Source organism: Aaosphaeria arxii, assembly GCF_010015735.1.
Source record: "Aaosphaeria arxii CBS 175.79 unplaced genomic scaffold BU24scaffold_2, whole genome shotgun sequence".
Taxonomy (NCBI): Eukaryota; Fungi; Ascomycota; class Dothideomycetes; order Pleosporales; genus Aaosphaeria; species Aaosphaeria arxii.
The window spans coordinates 1,896,908-1,920,303 of NW_022983475.1; the positions used below are offsets into that span (position 1 = coordinate 1,896,908).

Sequence of the window (23,396 nt, forward strand, 5' to 3'; positions counted from 1 at the left end):
AAGCTGGCCATAAAGGTCGCGGAAATACCACCAAACATATCTAGAGGTTGCGATGTAGAATTGCTGTTCCATCCAAATGGGTCTGCGCTATTGTTGCTAAGATGCAAATACTTCAATAGTCCACTTGTTGTTTTGGACATCCCAGCTTTATATCATCAATTATAGTGCACACTTTAGCACGAGCGAGGTACCGCTATAGGATGTGCGTACCTCTTCGTCCGATCCGATCCAATCTTCGTACAACGCTTACCAATGCACTTCTTATTAGGTCTCTGTGAGTTTTGAAATTGAAACGATACTACCATGAGGTAGGGCGTGGGGTACCAGTTGTGCGATACTTCCAAACCACGAACATGCCCATCTACATTTCCTGCAGTTCTATCCAATAACTATCTATAAAATATATGTGTTTGATAGTCATGCTAAATAATTCTACCAAATACAGAAATCGTGTTCATCCCCTCCAGAAAACCCGCACCGGTAATGTTATTTTTGTGCTTGTGTCGTCAGAGGCGCCGATAATTGGCATTTCAAAAGTGAGGCCAACAAGATATCCCCACCCTCATCCCCAACTGCATTCGCGCGAATACAAGGCCGATTGGCCTTGCAAGTGGGGAATTCAACAGAGCTAGTCCTTCGAAAGCCTGGATTATGGGGCGGGAAGCCTGACGCTTGCATCGATCGAGCTTAGACAGTGCCTATTTCGTGACGTGCGATTTGAAGCTTGAACAATTCGAGCAATAATGAAGAACCATCGTGCGAGTAAGCTGACGCAGCTGAAAGAACCATCGTATCTGAAATCAAGTTTGTACAATGTAGCCAGCGGATTTAAAAAGTGGCGATTATCGCAACATCAACAGCACTGATTCGAACCAATTTCAACCTCATAGTGAATAGAGAAGTCTTAGCAATGTCTCCATTACAACAGATTAACGACATCACTGCGAAGGGTCCAGCTGGCCTGGAAGAAGCAGACCGAGCAGCGTTGTTGCAAGCCGCACAAAAGCTTGTTGAAACATTGGAAAACCCATTTGAAAAGATCATCCGCTTGACATTTGTAGGTCATCGCGACTGTAGCAGTAATTACCCAAAAAGATTGACTCCTGATAGGGCATATACGATCCTATCTCTCTCCGCCTCGCTATAGACATGAATCTCGCAGACATAGCGTTGGCCCACCGTGCGCCGATCAGTCTTGAGGAATTGGCAGAGAAGAGCAAAACGGACCTTGCATTGCTCCGTAAGTACCTATCTAGGTCAACCAACGAATCGATTTATTGATAATCATTATACCTATATTTATGCTTACGTGACTTTTGTAGAGCGAGTCCTCCGAATGTTGATACCTCTGGGTGTTTTCGTAGAATCGGAGCCGTCCAAGTATGCAGTTACGCCATTCACGCCGGTGCTTGCCACCGGATCTCCTGCAAGGGAAGCAATAATTCACTTCACGCATGTATCCCATTCGACAGTTTTTATGCCAGAATACTTCGAAGCCAACGGATATAAGAATCCGAATGACTCTGGGGATACACCGTTCAGTTTTGGCGAAAGATGCCCAGGAGAAACATACTTCGACTTTCTAGCGAAGCCAGAGAATGCGAGGCTTTCTCATGCCTTCAATCAGACCATGACAATGCAGAGAGGCGACCCGAATGCACCGTTCCCTGATGGGTATCCTGCTCAAGATCGACTGAAGATTGACGACCCAGAACGAGTATTGTTTGTGGATGTGGGCGGCGGCATCGGCCACCAAGTGCAAAAGTTCCACGAAAAGTATCCTTCATTGTCTGGAAAGCTCGCTCTAGAGGATCTTCCTCAAGTTCTCGAAAAGGCCAACGATCTTCCATCTGATTTTATCAAAGTCGGTCATGATTTCTTCACCCCACAGCCCGATGCCGTCAAGAACGCCAAAGCCTTCTATTTCCGCACAGTATTACATGACTGGCCAGAGAAGCAATCCGTCACGATCCTAAAGCATATAGCGGATGTCATGGCTGATGATTCGGTGATCCTGATTCACGAGATTGTTCTCCCAGAATCAGGTGTTACACATCTAGAAGCCAAGATAGATTTGCACATGTTGAACTTGGGCGCTCTAGAGAGGACAGAAAAGCAATGGAGGCAGTTGGCGGCCCTTGTTGGTCTGGATGTCAATGGAATCTGGATGACAAATGAGGATTTGGGCCGAAGGGGAATCATTGAATTAGGCAAGAAGAAATGAGGCTGGGAGAGTTGACGCTACGTTCTTGACGATTGGAAGGATAAAGCCATGTCGTAATCACAGATGATTTATATGACCCCATTTTTCCCATGAACTTAGATTGATTGTATGATATTATTGCGCAACTTCGTAAAGATAAAAGCAGATACAGGCTGCAAGGTTACATGCCTAATTCAGAATACCAAAGACGCCATTGAACCTAAAATCCGCAAATCAAAAGGGTATCCGGATTATTTGTGTTTTTCTGGCGGAAATTATGAATATATACAAAGAGATTGCAGTGAATCTTTCTTTTTCGAGGGGAGGCATTATGCGAGTATCAATTGTGCCCAGAGAGCTCGTACAGCTCAGGTGCGCCATTATCACCCGATTTCATTTTAAGATTGCCGTTGAGGATATGCAGAAGCTCTTGATTTCCCAAGGATACTGCCATCTCGTAAGGAGTTTTACCCTCGAGATTCTTGAGGTGAGGGTCGGCGCCATGCTCGTATAGAAAAGAAGCGATAGTAGCACGGAGGTTTAAATCCCATGTGTAATGACCAGTCCAGAAAGCGACGGCCTGATGCAGTACTGTTTTGCCTGACTCTTCGATCGGCTGGTTGGTATTCCATCCATGTCTCGATAGGATTTCCATAATCGCAACGATTCTGTTCGGCGTGAACTCTCTCTCACTCTCCGACATTGTTTTGGCCAGCCATGATCGACTCATCAAATGTCCAGCCAGAGTTGACCATGAGTCCGGCTCACATGGTCGAGCGCCATTCGCGATTAGAAACTCAACCATATCCACTTGACGGGCACCAATGGCGAATGTCAATGGAGTGAGTCTTGTCGTATAACCGTACGGTATCTCATTGATGTTGAAGCCAGAGATGAGAAGGCGCCGTGCCATATCGGTTTCGCCAAAGAGTGCAGCGAAGTGCAAGGCCGTGACGCGTTCGGGCCGCGTGCGCTTCCGAAGTTTAGAACGCCAGAAGTCTTTCTTTTTGGTAAGAAGAGACACTAGCTTGAGGTGATCCCCAGTGCAAACGGCTTCTTCGATCTGGTCCTTGGGTTGGCATCCAACCTTTTCGAGGATCTCTTTACGCGATAGCTTTTGTTCGATCTTTACTTCCGACGCCTGTGGAGGATCACGTAGCCGTAGCGATGCCGTATCATTGACGATGAGGTCGACAGAGTATCTGTCACTCTTTTGGTCTTGATTCCAACTCATGATTCTGCCTGGTTCGTATGATGACGGTGGCGGCGACATGGTGCTGTGTTGCGTATCCTCCTCACCTGCCACGCTTGATTGACTGCGAACGTGCATCTGCCGAAAGCTGGGTGCCGGAGAACCAAGAGGTTGGGCTTTTTGGGGTTCGTTATCAAGAGTACCGATTGTCGATTGGGTAAACATTTTTGGACTGGAGTTGGTCCCGTCGGTTGTGTCCGACATTGCTCGCGTGAGCAGAGAAGCAAAGTTAAGATGTTCCACTCCAGTGCCCAACGATTTCTCAACACTATACAGTATGGAATCTCTACGCGCCTCTGGTATCATAGCAAGGCATGTTTTGGCACGCGCTCGGTTGCCTAGAAGGACATATATGTGTGCCATTAGCGCAGTAGAAGCCAAAGCAGCATCGCTCTGCTTCCCAAGAAGACGTCGTCGGGCTTGCAGGGCCTTCTCACACTCAAGACGTGCTCGATCGATCTGTTGCGTGCGAACGTAGAGCTGCGAGAGAAGATGTGTAACTTCATGGATGCTCTCTAGCTGTTTGTCAGATGTTGCGGGGGTTTCTACAACATTTCTCAGAGCTGTCTCTGCTTCTTGTGGACTGTGAGTGTGAAAAGCGCAGACCGCAAGCTTAAACCGAAGATCGAACACATCGCAGAATGCACGTCGTTTTTCGGGAAGATACTGAAGCACTTGCAATGCTTCCCGAAGTAAAGAGTCCGCCTCTTCCCATTGTCCTGATTGAAAGGCATCCCCGCCGGTTTGTAGTGCAGCAGTGGCCATGTCTAGGTCGAGATCATCGAAATCTTCATTTTCTCCGATAGTCGGCTCTGAAACTTGCGGCGGCTTCGAGTCGTGAGCTGCGGATGTAACGACGATCTGTGGATTGGATGACGTGGAAGGGTCCGACAAGCCCAAGTGTGCGTGTCGCGAAGGGTGTGTAATTGTTGAAATATCTGTTGTCTGGTCATGATCGCTCGAAGCTACAGTCGTATTGCTATTCTGATCACGCGCTTCTCCCACGTTTTGCTCGATGAGTGTCTTGGCGATCTGCAAAAGACTGGTCTCCACGAACGACAGTTGCGCCTGGGAATCGAGATTTGTCAAATTCTCCAACTTCGTTACCATATCCTGCAACGTATGTGGATCCTTCATTAGGTGAGGTCCCGATCGGAATGGGCCTAAGTGTGGAAACTTTCTATGAAATGGTTAAGCCAGGACGCAAGATCAAACTCAATTGAACGTACATATGAAGCAATCGCAATGTGATATTCAAACAAATCTTGTTTTTACTCAATGCAAGTTTCAATCTCAACGTCTCGTTCCGAATTTGCATACGTTTCTGGACCAAAGATAGGCTGCGGGAGAGGACACTAGATTTCTGAGGACGTTGTTGAATGATGACTTCTAGTTCACGAAGACTTCGCCTTGCCAGTTCAGTTTCGTGATCCAGGCAGGCCCACAATGTACCATCATCTTGCTCCACCAAAGCAGGCCTTGATTGGCTCTTGTGTGCGATTTCTTGAACATCGGTGTAGATCAGGTCACATTCGACTGCGAGTAGGCTGACCTCTTCCGCTAGATCTTTAGGAGCAATGTTGAAGTCGAATGGCTGGTTCGTCCGGACTTGTTGTAATAGTAACTCTACTAATTCACAAGCCAAATCCAACAGCGACCGCACGGCTGAAGCGCTGCTTGCGACGGAGGCGGGGCTAACCATGCTTGCGAATTATAGCTGGGTGCGACTTCAATCGGTGCGACAGGGTTGTATCACCCGCAGGATGCGAGAAAGACAAACTTAGTGTCGGTGAGTGGTAGAATGAGAGACTTCAAGCTGAAGTCAAGCAGGAACGAGGGAAGGGGACTTCGTGTTAGAGCGTGGGAAAAGACATTGTGTGACATGGCGCAACTGGATGTACAAAATCAATATCAGAGTCGGGGTAAGCACGCATGCATTGCTTGAGGGACGAGTGAAGGATTCACACATAAGTCCATCTAATTGGTGCCAAGAGCAGAGGTGTAGCCTACATGGCGCTCGCATGTTTACCTCAATGGCCCGGTTGGCGCCACAGGCTTATGCTTGTGCCACCATCGGGACGGAAACGTCCAAGCATAGATATCGTTGACTGTCGATCTGAACGGGGGTTTTTCAGTCTGATAAATAGGTGATCACCGCTTTGATTAGCAGTCAGACGGGGAGGAGTGGTTAAGATTGCTCTGGCTATCGACTGCTGCAGAATTGGATAAAAAACAATACTCTCGAAAGAATTCTATTCGTGATCAATGAGAAGGCAACGCCATCGACTGATAAGTGCCAAGGTAAATAACAGCCTTCCTCCCACGTACAAAATGCGGCGTGCCCTTGGTGGAGGCGGAGGAGCCTGGTGAGAAGCGCTCGTGCTTTTGGCCCCTAAATTATACCTGTTGCCCAACAGCATACTTGATGCGCATCAATCAGCCTTCCTTGCTCTCAGAATCGCTCGCTGATCGTACTTCACCTACAGTGTCGCCCGTATTGAGTTTCATTCTGCTCATTCTTCAAGGACGAATCCTTACCTGGGCTTTGGTAGAACATTTTTCTCTTGTTCATAATGTCAGATATTCGGAAACGTTCTTCAGATCCAGATCAACAATGGCAAGCCGGATCACTGGAGTTCCGCGAGGCTGAACGTCCACCTGGTTGGAAATACAAGAGTTGGAAGATTGGTCCAGTCAAAATACCATGGTATGCTTCACCTGAATCGCAGCTCATATTGGTATCTTTCGTATGCTTTCTATGTCCAGGTAAGAAAACGCTTGACTCTTTGATGCAACAGTGGAATTAACTGTGTATAGGAATGTTCAACGCCGTGAATGGCCTCGGAGGTGGTGGCCAAGTTGAAGCCAATGCGTATGCCAGCAATGCTGCTAACTGCGCACTTTATGCCACATTTGCCGTCGTTGGTTTTTTCGCAGGAACAATTACAAATGCGCTTGGCATCAAGACAGCTCTGTCCTTCGGTGGCATCGGCTATTGTGTTTACATTGGAGCATATCTTTGTTGGAATCATACGGAGAACTTTGGTTACATCGTCTTTTCGGGAGTTCTCCTAGGCTGCTGTGCGGGCGTACTTTGGTCGGCACAAGGCGCAATCATGATGTCGTACCCGCCCGAACATCTCAAAGGGCGATACATATCCTGGTTCTGGGTAATATTCAATCTAGGCGCCGTTATTGGCAGCGTGGTAAGCTCCAGTCGCACCAGAAATACTTGCGTATTGCTAACATTGATCCAAACAGGTTGAACTTGGCCTCAATATCGATAAGGAAAACAACGAAAGAGTTAGCGATGCAACCTACATAGCATTTCTTATCCTGACCTTTCTCGGGGCAGTCTTATCATGGACGTTAGTTGATGCAAAGCACGTCATTCGTCGCGACGGATCCAAAGTCATCCTCATGAAGCATCCCACGTGGAAGACAGAGATTATCGGCCTTTGGGAAACACTCTGGAGCGATCCGTATATCGTCTTGCTCTTTCCAATGTTTTTCGCTTCTAACTGGTTTTACACGTACCAGTTCCAGGACGTCAATCTTGCAAGGTTCAACACTCGCACGCGTGCTTTGAACAGCACGCTGTACTGGTTGGCACAGATGTTTGGCGCTCTTATTTTCGGCTTTGCACTCGACTTTCCTAACGTCAGACGAACAACCAGAGCGAAAATCTCCTGGGTTGTGATGTTCGTCCTTACCTTTGCCGTTTGGGGTGGTGGGTACGTCTTTCAACGCCAGTACAAACGCGAGCCCGATCACAACAAAGACGGCGACAAATACGACTGGACTTCGAGTGGATACATTGGCCCAATGTTCCTGTACATAATGTATGGATTCTATGATGCAGCATGGCAGACTTGCGTATACTGGTAAGCACTAAGACTTTAACATTTCAATCTCGTTTTTCATGAAGGCATTACTTACAAGTTCAGGTTTATGGGAGCCATCACCAACAACAGTCGAAAGCTCGCCAACTTTGCAGGGTTCTATAAGGGTATTCAATCAGCAGGTGCCGCTATAATCTGGCGCTTGGATGGAAAGGAGATACCATACATGAATCTTTTCGCTTCCTGCTGGATTCTCCTTGCTGGCAGCTTGGTCGTCGCTCTGCCAGTCATGATCCTGAAGATTAAGGACACTGTACCTGTCGAAGAAGACCTGCAATTCACCGATGAAACGATTGAAGATGTCATTGGGTTTAAGACAAGCTATGAGTATCCCGATTCGGCTGCACAAGCAAGGGCCTAAACGATGGACCACAGAGTTTGCGCAAGGGTATCAGGAGCAATGGACTAATGTGTGAATATAATGGAAACGAACATGATATCGGGGGAAAATTGGCGTGTGAATAAAAGAGGGTTTATGGGTATATTCGTTGTTGCGGATCTAATGGTGTGGGATTTCCGACGATGTGTGAGATTGGGGTGAGGCTGTGCTGAAAAGAACTGAGCGAATGAATGTAGTCCCTAATGATTATGACAAATACCTGCACAGCCGAATCCGCTACGAGTATCTAACCTTGATCAATGGAATGAGAATCAGGTCGTGAGGCTTAATGGCGCGTTAATGTCATGAAAAGCATAAGGAAAACAAAGATGAGGGCGGTGAATGGTACGTCACGTCTTACTTTGTGGACCCGCGCGGATGATGGGGAAATGACTGTTAGCGCAATCAAAAGCCCTAAGCTGGATTGGGAAAGTGACTCGTAGGCTAACGCTTTTCGTTCAACATAATGGCCCAACGACGTGATAATTCATTGACACTGGGGTTCAGATGCCGAGTTGCCTTGGGAGCTGATGGAAACTATCTCTTGGAAATAACTGATCAAACTGGCCGGAATTGACCGTCCTCAATTGACAATCTTGCACACTGACCGTGCAAGAATCCTACAACTGGCAGATAAAGATGCAATTGACACTAGACTGATGGAGGTAAGAAAGGGACTTAAATTATATGGAGCTGAAATGATGGGAGATTATAACAAATATATCTAAATTTTGAATTGTTTGAGATACTTCTACTTCAAGATTGATAATTTCCTTTCATGTACAAGTGTACCCTAGCTTGCTCTCAATGGTTAGTAGAAATAGCGAAGACCATTATCAGTGCCAGCCTCGGTCACTCGGTAGACTTTATTCAGCTTACTGCCTTTATCATCGTGCTAGAGTAGAATCTCTGAATCACGAGGTAGGTATTGTAACCGGTGGAGGGTCCGCTTTCGATGCACTGCCGCCGAACTATGCGCACGGCCTTCCATTTTACAGCTTCAATCTCACCATCAATTCTACAGTTGGATTTGAATTCCAAATAGTGGAAATACTGCGAGATTTGGTCTGAGGAGTATGTTCGTGACGTTTGTATGCTGTGATATAAAAGAGGCTTGACTCGCCTTCAAGGAATTCTACAATTGCATCTCAGATCAACTCCTCCCGAACTACAACTCACTCCTACTACTTGCTTCTCCTTTTTCAGTATCATTTCTTGATATAATCATCCGTTCCATCCAACGCCATGATTTCTTCCACCATGAAGGCACTCGCTGCTGCCCTTGTTGTTGGCACTGTACAAGCACTTCCTCAATCCGGCGCGCCAACACCTGTACCATCAGCTTCTCCTGTTCCTATGACCCCTCTACCAAACAACGATGATCTACTCGCAAAGTTGAAGACCGATTCAAGTGCCATCAAGCGCTATCAGCGACTCCTCACCAACAATGGCGAGGAACTGCTCGGTCAGGAAGACCTCGCCAAAGCCACTGTTCTCGATTTCCAAGCAACGAGGATTCCAGTGGTTGGATCGCAAGGGGGATCGAACTCACCTGTAAGTAACAATAAGACCTTAAATGTCGAGACCAATGATTCACTGAAATATCTCTAGGCTTTCCCCGGGAACCTCCCCATTCTTCTCGACTCAGGCCTAAACATCAACTTCGCAACTCTCGGTCCTTGCGGACTCTTCCTTCCGCACGTCCACCCTCGCGCCAACGAGTTCTTCGTCGTCGTAGAAGGCGAAGTCGACTTCGGCTACATGTTGGAAATCGGTCTTCTCAACCCACCCGCACCCAACCCCAACCCAGAAATCACCGGCAAACTCACCAAGCATAAGGGCACTGTGTTTCCTCAAGGCAGCGTGCATTGGCAGATCAATGACTCCGAGGATTGCACTTCCACGGCTGTTTATACGTTCTTGAGCTCTGATGACCCGGGATCTACTGCTATCTTGCAGTCCCCTGCTGGAGGCAATGGAACTATGAGGAAGAGACTCGTGGATATGGAGGAGGTGGACGATGTTAGGCCTTTGTTGCCTCCTCAGTTGGCTGATACTGTCACCAAGTGCCTCGCGCGCTGCAAGAAGAACTGAAAGCACTTGTGCTAAGGTGGTGGGGAGGCGGTAGTTTAAGACTGTTTAGATGGAGATGATGGTAGTATTTTGCTAGGGCTGTTTGGCTTTGGCTTTCGCTCGTTCGTATATTTAATAGATTTGGATTTTAGGTTGTATATAGAAAAAAGATTAAGAATTCCGCGCGGAAAAGAACAGATCTTTGTGGTGAAATTATTCATGACTTCATATTGATACTCGCTACGATCATGGTCTACCCATGTCCTCTCAGACTCTGTATGACCGTGCGAATAAGATCTCGCTTCCTAAATTTTAGTACTTGTACCTTAGCTCCTTGTTCTCTCTGTCTGTGACATCGCTGAATTCAATATCTGTGCGGTGCTCCAAGCCTTCATTATCGCGACGCCGATTCTCCCAACGATAGTAGTACAAGAGGATCCCAATGGCGACGACCACCGATGAGTCAACGGCGACGATGGTGATCTTAGCAGGAACGAAATCGGGAGCATCCTCGTCGCGGAAGGTAAGTGGCCCCAAAATATTGCCTAGACAAAAGGACATAAGGAGAATTGCGTTCATAGTAACTTTTTTGGTGTGTCCCTGGATTGAATTAGTACGACGGACAACAACATATTGATGGCAAGCGAAACTTACAGCAAAGTTGCATGCAGCATAGGAGTACGACAGTGGAAGAAAAGCGCCAGTGACATGGGTGAGGTAATTGCCCACAAGCCTGCCAGCCTTATCATTGGTGGGCAGAAATGCGATTAGTCCGCCGCCGAGAATACCACCCAACGCGGTCCATACTATCTGCATGACACCACGGCAATTGTATCGAGCCGCAATCTGTGTCCCGAGGATGACGCTTACGACAGCGATGAAGCCTCCCGGGATCTGGATGAGTGCCGTCTCCTTATTGGTAAAGCCAAAACTACGGATCAAGACGCTCTGAAAAGATCCGACCGCGCCGTTGGGAATGCTGGCACCGGTGGTGATGTACGCGAGAAGCCAAACTTGTGGGTCCTTGAGAGCCTCGAAGAATTGGTAAGGCTTGAAATGCTTATTCTCGATGCCAGTATTGTTCTCACGCAGACGTTCGACCGCCATGATCTTTTCTGCATGCGAGAGCCTTGAAGACATGGGATTGTCTGGAAGGAGTAGGAGCACGACGACACCGCATGATACAGTGATAATACCCACGACAAGGAACATGATCTGCCAGTTATTGAACCTTGTGCCGGTGTAGTGCTGGAAGCCGTAAGATATCAGGGACCCTGCCATGACGGCTGTTCCGACACCAATGTACCAGAAGCCAATACGTTTTGGTGACTCGTGACGTTTGTACCACATAGAAGTAACCAGGATAAGGGAAGGTGAGACAGCAGATTCGAACATGCCTAATAAAAACCTACATGCGGCAAGGGAGGCATAGGAGTTACATGCTGCAGTACATGCCACGACTGTGCCCCAGAGACACACCATGGTACCGAGATATTTAGCGAGTGGGAACCGTTGCATCATGTATGCATGTGGCATTTCGAAGATCATGAAGGCCAAGTAGAAGAGCCAGGACAGGGTCCCATACTGTTCGGTTGAGATGTTTGCATCCTCGAAGATACCCATGACTGCCGCATAGTTCACTGGAGGGTATCAGTGTCTAGATGATGAAAATGGGCCAAAGTTGCGCTTACATAGGGATTTGTCGAGGTACTGGAGGAAATAGCATGCGAACATAATGGGTACGATCATCCAATCAATCCGCTTCACCAAGGCCTTTTCGTCCACCAAACCAAGCTCTTCTCCGGTTTCATTGTGTCGAAGAAATTCTAGAGCTTTGTCTGCATCCTTGAATTGGGCTTTCTCACCCTTTTCTTCAGCCACATGATGATCGGGATGGATGCTGTGTTGTCCCATGATGCTCGAATTGTCAAATTTGAACGGTCTGATTAGGAAACATATCCTAAATCAGTATCAAGCTACATTATATACACATGCCACTTCAAAGCTGCAAGCGAATGCAGTTGGTAATGAGAAATGCTCCAGTCGACCCATTTCGCCCCGAACAGGAAGGCCAAAGGCCAACGGTTATCTGCACGCGCTATCAGATGCTCCTCTCAGTGCTTGGCTAGGATGATCACCTCAAAAAATGGCATCGTACATTACGTCCATCATGAATACGTTTAGACGGTGGGGAAATGCCGAGCGGGGAAACATGATGCTTATCACTCCCAAGCAAGGGGAAGCTTCTGTCGGCGGAGATAAGGCTTGCCGCCTAGATGCCGGACGCTGACATCCGATCTATATTTTGTCTTTGCGCGTGTATGCGATGCGATAATACTTCGTTGAAGTAGCAAAAAAGTCCTCTGGCAGATATTCCACACGAGTGCTTGGATTCCGCACGCGATTAGGTCACATGGCAAGGCGTCATCGGCGCGGGCCGTTCGCAGCGCACGCGCCATAGCATGAAACCGCGCTGAACCGCATCGTTATCAACCATCACCAAACAACCTACTTCCATCTCCTGTTCATCAACCAGTATAAACAGCATGGGAGTTCCATCTATTTTGGCACTCTGTGCCACAGTGGCCAGCGCAACAGCTATCCAGATACCAATCCTTGCGTCCGATAACCAAGCGCCCATCCAAGCCGAGACCGGACATCCTCATGGGTCGAAGCCACTCGTCAATTCGACGGAGATCCAGGATCTTATTAGTGGCGATAGGCTTCAGAGACGCGCGAAGCAGTTGTTCGAAATCGCAAAGCTAGGTGAAGCCGAGTATAACCATCCAACGAGGGTTATCGGCAGTGCTGGTAAGCATGACACACGTGACTCATACCATGTTGTTATTGACCATCAATCCAGGCCATGCTGGAACGCTCGACTACATCTACGAGACAATACTACAATTGGGAGACTACTATGATATCTCCAATCAGTCGTTCCCAGCTGTATCCGGTAATGTGTTCGAATCGCGCCTTGTCCTCGGTCAGGATGTCCCCAAATCTGCTGCTCCAATGGGCTTGACACCGCCTACAAAGGACAAGCAGCCCGTCCACGGCGACCTTGTCCTCGTTAAGAACGAAGGCTGCCAAACTACTGATTTCCCTGAAACGGTAGCTGGAAACATTGCTTTCATCAAGCGTGGAGTTTGCCCCTTCGGAACCAAATCCGAAAATGCCGGACGTGCTGGTGCTGTCGCCGCTGTTGTCTACAACTACGAGAAAGACGGCGTTCAAGGTACTTTGGGGACTCCTTCCTCTTTCCATGTCGCCACGTTCGGTCTATCTGGCGAAGAAGCCGACCCTATCATCAAGAAGCTCGAGAAGGGTAAATCTGTTGATGGCATTGCGTACATTGACGCAGAGGTCAAACAAATCCTTACTGTCAACATTGTTGCCCAGACCACCGAGGGTGACCCTAACAACGTTGTCATGCTTGGTGCGCATAGTGACAGCGTTGCTGAGGGGCCTGGAATCAACGATGATGGTTCGGGAACCATTTCGCTCCTCGAAGTCGCTACCCAGCTCACCAAATTCAACGTCAGCAATGCCGTAAGATTCGCATGGTGGGCCGGTGAAGAGGAAGGTCTTCTTGGATCAGACTACTACGTCGCCCAGCTCCCTGAGGAGGAGAACCAAAAGATCCGACTCTTCATGGATTACGACATGATGGCATCTCCTAATTTCGCATACCAGATCTATAACGCCACTAATGCTGCGAATCCCAACGGTTCCGAGGAATTGCGTGATCTGTACATCGATTGGTACGAGGAGCAAGGCTTGAACTATACGTTCATTCCTTTCGATGGTCGCAGCGACTACGATGGATTCATCAGGAACGGCATTCCAGGAGGAGGCATTGCTACAGGTGCCGAGGGCATTAAGACCAAGAAGGAACAAGAGCAGTTTGGCGGAAAAGCGGGCGACTGGTATGACAACTGCTACCACCAGCTCTGTGATGACTTGGGCAATGTCAATGAAACTGCCTGGATAGTCAACACAAAGGTAAGCTACAGAATGGTTTATGAGCATGAATTGAACTGACACCGTACAGCTCATTGCGCATTCAATCGCGACATATGCCCGTTCTTTCAAGGGTTTCCCCGAACGTACTCTCTCTGTCTCCTCTAACGCATACTCCGAGAATGTGAAGTATCATGGCTCCCGCCTGTTCATTTAGAGCGCATAGCTGGATTGAACATACCTGGTATTGTCTTGCATAACGTCTCGGAGCTTATTTCCCATATCTCACTTGCATAGATTTGTATTTTATAGCAGCTATTTAGGATTTGAGCATCGCACTAATATATCAGATCTCATTCGATGTTCTTCAAGTGTCTAGGGGTTTATTTGCGTGAACTACCTTGCGTGACAATGATTATTCAGGTCAGGATAGGTGAATCATTCCCAGTGAGGTAATCCTTCCTTCGTGTCATAACATACGACTCGACTCAACACGCCGCAAAATCATTTCCTTCCCCCACAAAGCCCCGGTCCATGCAATGGTGCAGCGCTGAACGTCTTGGCCGCGGGGTAATGAACCCTCTAACGCCCCACCAGAGCTCCCCAATTCGCGTTCCGTCATAGCTCATCGGAAGCTAAGCGCAACACTGGGGAAATGGAGTCAGCTTTTGTACACAAGTTGGGGAATCACGATTAGCTGCCATGAACCAATCTGCGAACATCTTCGAGCTGTACCTAGGGTAACCACGGCTCGCGGAGTCAGCTTCCGGTGGTTATGAATATAACCCCCTCCAATGGCCCCTTTGCACAGTAAATTCTTCAGTCTACGTCTTCTCCTCATCGCATCTTTGAGCTCTTTGCCCAGATTTTGATCTTGCTTTGGGGACAACCACACTTAATTTGATTCCGTCCAGCATGTCTGCCCACCACAGATTGACACTCAAACAACCATCAGGTCGAGAGCTTCTCGGTGGCGACCTGCTCGCTCAATGCCTTAAAGCCCTCGGCGTCGAGGTGGCATTCGGCCTCCATGGCGGTCATCTGGATGCCTTCTTGATGGGTTGCGCAGAGAACGACATAGAATTAATAGATACCAGACATGAGACCGTTGCTGTACAGGCTGCGGAGGGATATGCAAAGGTTAAGGGGAAGACGGGAGTTTGCTTTGTTACGGCCAACAGTGGGTGAGTGGAATGCCTTGCTCTTGAACGCATATCCTTGCTGCAAACAATGCCGAGCTAGAATCTTGATTATCCTCGCCTAAGACACCAATTTACAGCAATGGAATCTACTCAATGAATATAGCGCTGACATGTTTTCCAATTTAGATTTTGCAACGGCCTCCCAGGTCTTGCGACAGCTCTCGCCGACCGCTCACCAATCTTCTGCGTCACATCTTCCGCGCCTCTTCGCGATGCCGCCACCAACGCCCTCCAAGATTTCCACGACCAAGTCGTCCTCGCAAGACCCGTGACCAAATTCGCTCATCGAATCACAAACGTGGGCGAGATCCCACGTCTTGTCAGTCTTGCTTGGAGAACCGCAAACACTGGAGCGCCTGGCCCCGTGCTGATCGATTTCCCAATCGATGTGCTGTTTACTCCGGTCATTGAAGAGAGTGTGGCATGGGGAAATATCACAGCTCCCGAAGTGTCTCTGCCTGGACCAAGCCCCAAAGCTGTTGAAGATGTCCTCAAGTTAGCGAAAGAGGCGCAGAGACCTGTCATTCTAGTTGGAACAGGTGCGCGCGGTGTAAGTTTACAACTTCAACCTCCCTCTAAATGCACGCCCACTAACGGCAAACCCAGGCCATCAGCGAAGTATCAGCATTCGCAGAGAAAACCGGCATTCCCATTTTCCACAGCCCAAAGTTCAGCACTGGCATTGCGCAAAACCACCCCTTCTACGGAGGCTCCGCCACGAACCTCGCTCTCCTCGGTCCCACCGGGAAACCCACGCCAGATCTCGTCATCGTTCTCGGCGCGCGAACTGGCTTCATTCTCGGCGGCCGCAGCGGTGCCATAATCCCCAACAAAGACTGCAAAGTCGTTCAAATCGACATTGATGGCGGCGAGATCGGACGCTCTACCCATATCGACCTTGGAGTCGTGTCTGACATCGCGCTTGCGGTGTCGGCGCTCTCTTCTGCGGTCGAGAAGAACAGTTTCAAGGCGCCCGAAGACTGGGTCAAGACTGCGCTGGGCATGAGGGCTTTCAAGGCGCCGCATAATGAGTCGGAGCCGGTGATAGATACGAATAACGGCAATCTGCACCCTTATCATGCCGTCAAGAGGCTGTTACAAAGCTTGCCGGAAGGCAACATCCTTTGCGTCGATGGAGGCGAAGTTGGTGGCTGGACACTCCAACTTATGACTGAAGCCAGAGCATCTTTGTCGATGGTAGCGACGGGATATCTTGGGTTCCTCGGGAACGGATGGGGATACTCCCTTGGCGCCGCTGTGGCAGATCGCTCGAAGCTCGTCGTGAATATCCAAGGTGATGGCTCGGCAGGTTTCCACATCGCTGAACTTGACACGTTCAAGAAGTTTGGTCTTAACATCTTGACTGTCGTGGTGAATAATAGCGTCTGGGGCATGTCCATTGCGGGACAGGAGATGATCTACGGAAAGGTCACATCACAGCGTCCGGCTGCGAAATTACGCGTCGATACACGGTACGATGTCGTTGCGCAGGGTTTTGCGTGCACTGGCGCCCTTATTGATGCGACAAACTCGCTCAAGCAAACAGCGAGTGAGACTAGGAAGAAGACATACGAGGATCTGGGCCCAATTGACGAGGGCAAGAGTTCAAAGGTGTTGGATGGTATTGCCGCGGCGGTGGAGGATATCATCAAGGCGGATGGGCCAGGTCTGATTGATCTGAGAGTGAGCCCCCAGCCAAATCAAGATACGACAAAGGCCATGGTCGGACACACTGATGACCCTAACGTCATCGTGGTTCCTTACTATGATAACATCCCAAGGCCGTATTATAAGTAGGAAGAAGAGTTATCTATAGAATGAATAGCGTGTTCTTTATACAATTATCATCTGGTCCAGCCTCCTTCAGCCTCGAAAATCTTGCCTACCTCTCCGCATACTCTCAAAAGATGCTGATCTCTATATCTACCTGACAACAAGCTAAGTCCGATTGGGAGACCATTGCCCCCTTTGAAGCCAGGGATGTTGACGACAGGTACATGCATGGCTGTCCAAGGTGCACAGTATGCGGCATCGCCGGTACTTTGCTGTCCTACAGGCGCCTCGTCGAGGACGCTTGGAACAATGATGGCAGCGTACTGATCTGCAAGAGCATCGATCTTTGGTCTCATTGCTGCTAGCGCGTCAAAAGCCTGCAGCTGCTCCTTTCTGGTGAATTTATTCGTGTTTTCGACATGTTGAATGAGCAAGGGATCAAGTTGATCCTTCGCACGCAAGTAATCCGACAGAAAGCTCACACGTCCATCTCCAGCTTGTACTCGAGTGTGACACTTTGGCATCGTTTTGAACTCTTCGGGTAATTCGATCTCTTCCACCTCTGCACCGTGCGCTCGTAGTAGTTCAGCACCTTTCTTGAGTGCGTCCTTGGTTCCAGAACCGAGCTCAGGCCATTCAGGCGTAGGAAGCTTCAATAAAGCGAATTTGGCTCCTTTGACCTTGAATTCTTCGCCTGGTTCATCATCAACCACCTTGAAGACGTCTAGTAGCAGTTTGAGATCGTCTACGCTTCGTGCATATAGGCCCAATGTATCGAAGATCAAAGAATATATCTTTAACCCTTCCCGAGAAATTGAGTTCCACGTTGGTTTCAGTGCATATATCCCATTGAATGATCCGGGACGAATGGTACTTCCACCCGTCTGCGTTCCAAGGCTGATCGGAATCTGTAGGTCACCTACTGCCGCTCCCGAACCGGAAGAAGAGCCTCCAGGAGTTCGCGTTGGATCATGCGGGTTGGCTGTCTTGATACCGTTGTAAGGGGGGCCCACGGTAGTAGCAGCAAATTCAGTTGTTGTGGTCTTGCCTAGTAATCGATCACGTCAACGGGGTTCTCAATTATCGAGGTCGGAGTTCATACCAAAGATCAGCGCTCCGCTGTGCCGGAGTGTCGCAACACAACCAGCATCTATCTTCGGCGCCTGATTTTCATACAGAGGCGAATTGTACTGTGTAGGCATGTCCTTTGTTAATATCACATCTTTGATGCCGATTGGGATACCATGTAGGGGCCCTCGCTGTTCTCGAGGAATGTTGTCGAGTTCTCGGGCCCGTTGAAGCACGAGATCATGGTCTAGGTAAGCCCAAGCATGAACGGCCGAGTCACGCTGCTCAATTCGTGATAGAAGCGATTTAGCATAGTCTTCTACCGTGAGAGAGCCGCCGTTGATTTTGGCCTGGGCCTCGGTTGCACTCAGACGAAATGATTCGGCCATGCTTAGGTCTGCAGGATTTGAGTGAAAGGACTTGAAGTAGCCAGCTGCAGTATTGGTGGCAGAACGGAGCAGGTGAAGGATCAAACACGGGCGGGTGTACACGAGTAAGAGCGTCAGAAAACCAACACCGTCTCCTGGAATCGAATGACTTATGGACGCCTGTTTGCCCCGCATTGGCAACTGACAAACAAACATCTTATCGATAACATTCGGCATTCCTTCTCCGGATTAGTCGCAATCATTAGAGAAACTACAACCAGACACGCCAGGCCAACATCGTGATAGTTCCTTCCTCCAAACACGCGTCAACTGCGGTTTTTGTATTAATCAGATCAACGATTGCTACATTGATGCACTTTTCTACATGAATTGATGATAAAGAATTGGATTGAATTCTCCCTCGTCACCCAATATGAATCATTCACCATACTTACACACTGGGGATGCTCAACAAGATCATAAAACGAAGTTCCTGATTACCAACAAATGATTCAATTTTCAGAATATTCCGTCATTAGGTTGCAGTCTCATTGAGGCAACCTGCAGAACAAGGTAGTTTCATAGTTTTGAGTGACTCACAACAATACTGATTCACCTTCCTGTTTAGTAACAAGTGGAAATTCGTCGACAGGTGTTCGTAATACTGGTAGCTTGTTTTTCGGTTGTAAGCTTAAATATGTCAATATGATATTCCGCTAAATATCAATCCAACGGTATACCTTACGCCCTCATCACATCAAAATGACGAGTTCAGATGCCACCCCAGAGCTTGATCTCAGTCTTCGTATCGAATCCCCACGCCTGGTAATCGGCTACTTGGATCCCAATTCTGACGCACAATGCGACTTCGTTGTTGAAGTAGTCAATACGCCCGAATTCATCGCTGGCAATGGAGGTGGAACACCAACACCGGACCGAGCTACTGCGCGCGAGCTCCTTTCTAAAGACATCCCATACCTCGCACAAACTGGTTTCGGTCGCTACATAGTAGCATTGAAGCCGGAGCCCAAAGACGACATTCAGCCCGGGGACGAACAGTCTCCCGTTGTATATATTGGTTGGGTGACCATGAAGATGCGACATCATCCAAACTCGCCCACTATTCCGGACATCGGTTTCCAGATTGCTCGTCAGTTTTGGCGCCGTGGATATGCATCAGAAGCAGCGGGAGCTCTGCTGAAATATTTTGAGGAGAAGAGGGGGATACATGAATTCGCTGGTTACTGTAATGAAGACAACGAAGCATCGCAAAAGACACTACAGCGAGTGGGCTTCGAGAACCATGGCATGAGAACGATTGCGTTCTCGCCGACTGAACCAACACTTTCCGTTCTGGTGTGGACGAAAGGGTTGAGGAGTGCCCCGGAGAATTACAGATTATAATCTTGTCGCAAAAGACAGTAGAGCAATTTGTCTACCTTCAGACTCCGGTCAAATGTACCTAGGAAAATTATTGCCACGCGCTACGGGGTCGGTACTTCGCAAAAAAGACGATATTGAACAGACAGGAACGCAACCTATGGTTACATGCAATATTCCTACACATAAAAAAAACCAAATTCTATTATAATTAAGAACATAAGTTCTTTCGATGTGATCCTTGCGACGTCGATGAAATGGAGGTTCGATGCACACGTGTCTTGTATCGTGACTAGTCACCCATTCGTGCTGAATTGCCATGGGCAACGGTAGAAGATACAAACGCAACAATTGAATTCACAATTCGTTGCTAGGCGACTTCTATTGAATAATCCTTCAAAGAGCTTATTTTCAACCCGCTTCTTGGCAGAGTTCTACTGACGCGTAACTTTGAGGCTTAGCAGAGCAGTTTGCTGGGCGAGTCGCCTTATCTCGCTGCCCCAACCACGGCCAATCATTCCCATCAGAATAGGTAACTGAGCGTCAAGAGGAGGACGAATTGAAGGATGAGAATAGCCAGTACGCAGTAATGCATCTCTGTTTAGGCTCATTAACATTTGTACCTTTGATTATCCAGAATAATTCCTTTGGCTTTGGAAATCTTTGAGAAACAGTCGTTTTCGTATCAATTAAGAAGCTTCTCAGGAGATCTAGCCATGAATACAATCAATGTTGCCAACTAGGAAGAACGAGAACGAATGCCTTCGAAAATGCTATATATATGCTAGTCGAGGCGAGCGCGCGCGACGAGCAACCTGAGCTGAAGTTCGTGATTTCTACCTCGAATTCGCGAGCCTTGTATATTGTGAGCAGGAACTCCAAACGAGCACGTCTATACAAGCGAGGGTTTCAAGTATGAGAACCGAGCGATGTCTGGGCGACGACTGGCAGGTCGGTATTTCTTGCGGCGTCGCAGCGGACTTGAGTGTATTAATTTTCGCATCAAACATCTGCTTCTAAAGGGGTCACTCTTACATGTCTTTCGGTACAACGCATACGGCGCAGTCTTCACGGGAGTCTATTTTCCCATTGCTCATCTACGAGAATTGGCCGCATTGAAGTCCGATGCCGAGATAGGTTCTGTATACGACAGTGTGACTGAGAGCCTAGAAGAAATGCTACGGCAGTCTAGAAATTCTAGCTGGAGCCTAACTGGCCGTGGTAAAATGTCTACACACCGTAAAGCCCAAGACAGTTCTCCTGTTGCTATTTTTAGGCACTGGTCCGCGTTGATAGGCCGTTGTGGAAGAATTGACGACGATGCTGATTCCCAGGGGAAAGATTATGCAACATCGCAGCGTATTGTAGGCACCAGTTCGTATTGAATTGTAACTAGATTAGTGTACGGAGTACGATAAGCAAAGCAAAACAGCAGCAGATTGAATTGAATTGAATCAGATTGAATTGAATTGTAACTGGATTAGTGTACGTCGCTGTACGATAAGCAACGCAAGACAACACCAGGTTGAATTGAATTGAAAAGGTTTAGTGTACGGTACAGAAGTCGATGGGGTATTCGGTTGAATGAAATGACCTGGAAGTAGATTAGTGTACGATGCGGAAAGCAGCATCAGAGGCTTCGCCTTCTCCGCCACACTTACAAACAATTGCTCCAATTTGTACAATAGACATCCCTTCCAGATCAAGACCCATAGACACCGCCCAAAATTCAAAGTGCAGGCACAGCATACTCTGGGCAATTCGCACATTCTCACCAAAAACAGTGCGACTCGGCCCATTTCCAACGAAGCGCTAGTCCATTTGCAGTAATTGTAATCCTGACTCGCACCATTTGGCCTGTTTGCCTAGTCTCGCATCTAAGCCACGGCCCCTTCAAATTATTAGGCCTGCAGGCCTGAAAAGGTCAAACCCCTATAACTCATTGAACAATTGGTCCAAGACCACTTGGGAACAACTCGGATGTGTCCATCAACGAGGCGCCTTAGCGAGGCTTGGGAAGCTCGCAGTATGACGTTGCCCCTAGTCTATATGACTTCGGAGGACTTCAGCTAGAGAAATCGACTTGTTCGGACAAAACACGAGAGATATAATACCTAGAGATTTCGGACTTCCGTGATTCATATTCGAAAGGTCATCCACCGTCTGCTCTCAACGACAACATCTACCAAGCTCAAAGATTGCTTCGACACTTCTCTCAGCTCCCCCAAACACTCATCCGAGATTGATTCGAACCAAACAGTCAACATGAAGGAAATCGATAACTACTATGATCCTTACAGGCCGAACGAGAAAGCAGCTGCCGTGGCCGCAGGTATCTTCGCCATTCTCACCATTGGCCACATAGTCATGCTCATCAGGACGCGAACGTGGTTTTGCATCGCTTTCATCATTGGCGCTATATGTGTGTTCGGCTCTTCAAACGCTGCTCATTCCATATACTGACTTCCCGTAGTTGAAATAGTCGGTTACGTTGCACGTGGATTAGGACGCGACCGCGGAGATTCCCTAGGTCTCTATGTCATTCAAACGTTGGCCATTCTCCTTGCCCCGATTCTCTTCGCCGCTTCCGTCTACATGTTCCTCGGTCGAATCATTCGAGCTACAGGATGCGCTTCGTATAGCATGATCCGCACGACTTGGCTGACGAAGATCTTCGTGGGAGGCGATATTGTTTGTTTCCTGATTCAAGGTCTCGGCGGAAGCATTTTGGCGACAGCGAAGACGAAGGATAAGTTGGATCTCGGAAAGTACACCATTCTCGCTGGGTTGATCCTTCAAATTGTCATCTTCGGATTATTCATGATTGCGGCGGTCATCTTCCATGTTCGAGTGAATAAGAAAGGACTGGGCAAGATGGCGAATTCATGGAACTGGCAAGGGTTTTTAATAGCGCTGTACGTCGTCAGTGTTATCATCACGATACGAAATCTCTTCCGTACCATTGAATACGTCATGGGCAGTAAGTAACAAAACTTCATGCAAGGTTTCCCATGTAAATACTAATTATTCTGGCAGAGGATGGTTACCTACTCACACATGAGTGGCCGATCTACGCTTTCGACGGAGCTTTGATGGCTATTGTACTCGCCATTACTGCCTTCTGGTATGTCGGCGATCTCAGCAGATACGCACAGATAGCGAATGTCTCGTCCAGGGAAGGTGTGGAGTTGATACCGGGAAGTCAGCAAAACACAGCATACCCCGGACCCGAGTTCCAAGATAACACAAGTTATGGCCAGTCCCATGGGCCTCCTGGGTACCGTAACTACCATGCGGCATGAGTTTAGATATTGGTCTTTTAAGTTCAGGTGTTATGGTGCATATGGTAGATAGGAGGACCGTTTAAACATGTATCCCACCGCTTTGGTTTCGCCTCTTACATAGCTAGGTGAGGTCTAGGTTGAAGAAATACTTCGCAATTGAAATGATTTACAATTATCATGTCCATGAGCAAGATGAGGGAAAGTGTGCCGAACTTTTGGGTTGTGATATCTGCTCTTCGTACTCACTTCCAAATTGTCTAGATGTTGCCGCGTCGAGTCCTGGATAGATTCGGTTTGGAGTCTACAGTTTTCTAACAACAATAGCACTTGTAGACGCTGTCATTGTTAGGATCGACTTGGATGCGGTCACGCAACCCCCAAGCCTGGTCTGTGGTTGACTTTTGATTGAAAGCAATGAATGCGTTCTAAAAGCGCTACAAAGTATTGGCTTAAATGAGAACATGATTGTCGAGGGTTCTGCCGCTCCGGTCCTAGCTGAGTTCAATAACCTCGCCCGGCCTTCGGCGAATCAATTAAGTCCCTAGATTG

At 48.1% G+C, this 23,396-nt stretch overlaps 10 protein-coding genes across 10 annotated transcripts; 7 read left to right on the top strand and 3 right to left on the bottom strand.

Annotated features, from left to right (window-relative positions):
* The first annotated feature begins 846 nt into the window (after positions 1-846).
* On the top strand, positions 847-2,444 carry BU24DRAFT_489210 (S-adenosyl-L-methionine-dependent methyltransferase). Its single transcript, XM_033533619.1, has 3 exons — positions 847-1,057; positions 1,111-1,240; positions 1,323-2,444. The coding sequence occupies exons 1-3, from the start codon at positions 911-913 to the stop codon at positions 2,222-2,224; spliced, it is 1,179 nt and encodes a 392-aa protein (XP_033387528.1). The 5' UTR covers positions 847-910; the 3' UTR covers positions 2,225-2,444.
* Positions 2,445-2,543: 99 nt separating this feature from the next.
* BU24DRAFT_476234 (ankyrin) lies at positions 2,544-5,398 on the bottom strand (the record flags this gene model as incomplete). Its single annotated transcript, XM_033532923.1, has 2 exons — positions 4,685-5,398; positions 2,544-4,635 (listed from the first exon to the last, which is right to left on the bottom strand). Exons 1-2 carry the CDS (start codon positions 5,155-5,157, stop codon positions 2,544-2,546), a joined length of 2,565 nt encoding a protein of 854 aa, XP_033387529.1. The 5' UTR covers positions 5,158-5,398.
* Positions 5,399-5,654: 256 nt separating this feature from the next.
* BU24DRAFT_386025 (MFS general substrate transporter) lies at positions 5,655-7,866 on the top strand. Its single transcript, XM_033524901.1, has 4 exons — positions 5,655-6,221; positions 6,273-6,661; positions 6,717-7,339; positions 7,403-7,866. Exons 1-4 carry the CDS (start codon positions 6,029-6,031, stop codon positions 7,716-7,718), a joined length of 1,521 nt encoding a protein of 506 aa, XP_033387530.1. The 5' UTR covers positions 5,655-6,028; the 3' UTR covers positions 7,719-7,866.
* Positions 7,867-8,984: 1,118 nt separating this feature from the next.
* BU24DRAFT_476238 (uncharacterized protein) lies at positions 8,985-9,953 on the top strand. Its single transcript, XM_033532924.1, has 2 exons — positions 8,985-9,290; positions 9,348-9,953. Exons 1-2 carry the CDS (start codon positions 8,997-8,999, stop codon positions 9,828-9,830), a joined length of 777 nt encoding a protein of 258 aa, XP_033387531.1. The 5' UTR covers positions 8,985-8,996; the 3' UTR covers positions 9,831-9,953.
* A 168-nt stretch (positions 9,954-10,121) lies between these two features.
* On the bottom strand, positions 10,122-11,723 carry BU24DRAFT_431114 (MFS general substrate transporter; the record flags this gene model as incomplete). The annotated part of the gene is made up of 3 exons (XM_033529850.1): positions 10,122-10,409; positions 10,464-11,449; positions 11,501-11,723. 3 exons carry the CDS (start codon positions 11,721-11,723, stop codon positions 10,122-10,124), a joined length of 1,497 nt encoding a protein of 498 aa, XP_033387532.1.
* A 431-nt stretch (positions 11,724-12,154) lies between these two features.
* BU24DRAFT_364609 (aminopeptidase-like protein Y) lies at positions 12,155-14,135 on the top strand. Its single transcript, XM_033524253.1, has 3 exons — positions 12,155-12,620; positions 12,673-13,814; positions 13,864-14,135. Exons 1-3 carry the CDS (start codon positions 12,356-12,358, stop codon positions 13,987-13,989), a joined length of 1,533 nt encoding a protein of 510 aa, XP_033387533.1. The 5' UTR covers positions 12,155-12,355; the 3' UTR covers positions 13,990-14,135.
* A 552-nt stretch (positions 14,136-14,687) lies between these two features.
* Positions 14,688-16,795, top strand: BU24DRAFT_476240 (thiamine pyrophosphate-requiring enzyme; the record flags this gene model as incomplete). Its single annotated transcript, XM_033532925.1, has 3 exons — positions 14,688-14,956; positions 15,101-15,524; positions 15,581-16,795. 3 exons carry the CDS (start codon positions 14,688-14,690, stop codon positions 16,769-16,771), a joined length of 1,884 nt encoding a protein of 627 aa, XP_033387534.1. The 3' UTR covers positions 16,772-16,795.
* Positions 16,795-18,334, bottom strand: BU24DRAFT_114901 (Asp-tRNA Asn/Glu-tRNA Gln amidotransferas-like protein subunit A). Its single transcript, XM_033520831.1, has 2 exons — positions 17,850-18,334; positions 16,795-17,795 (listed from the first exon to the last, which is right to left on the bottom strand). Exons 1-2 carry the CDS (start codon positions 18,202-18,204, stop codon positions 16,819-16,821), a joined length of 1,332 nt encoding a protein of 443 aa, XP_033387535.1. The 5' UTR covers positions 18,205-18,334; the 3' UTR covers positions 16,795-16,818.
* Positions 18,335-18,514: 180 nt separating this feature from the next.
* BU24DRAFT_489214 (acyl-CoA N-acyltransferase) lies at positions 18,515-19,717 on the top strand. The gene is made up of 2 exons (XM_033533620.1): positions 18,515-18,756; positions 18,812-19,717. Exon 2 carries the CDS (start codon positions 18,946-18,948, stop codon positions 19,585-19,587), a length of 642 nt encoding a protein of 213 aa, XP_033387536.1. The 5' UTR covers positions 18,515-18,756; positions 18,812-18,945; the 3' UTR covers positions 19,588-19,717.
* A 1,782-nt stretch (positions 19,718-21,499) lies between these two features.
* BU24DRAFT_447759 (RTA1-domain-containing protein) lies at positions 21,500-22,943 on the top strand. The gene is made up of 3 exons (XM_033530844.1): positions 21,500-21,985; positions 22,037-22,543; positions 22,600-22,943. Exons 1-3 carry the CDS (start codon positions 21,829-21,831, stop codon positions 22,863-22,865), a joined length of 930 nt encoding a protein of 309 aa, XP_033387537.1. The 5' UTR covers positions 21,500-21,828; the 3' UTR covers positions 22,866-22,943.
* The last annotated feature ends 453 nt before the right edge of the window (positions 22,944-23,396 follow it).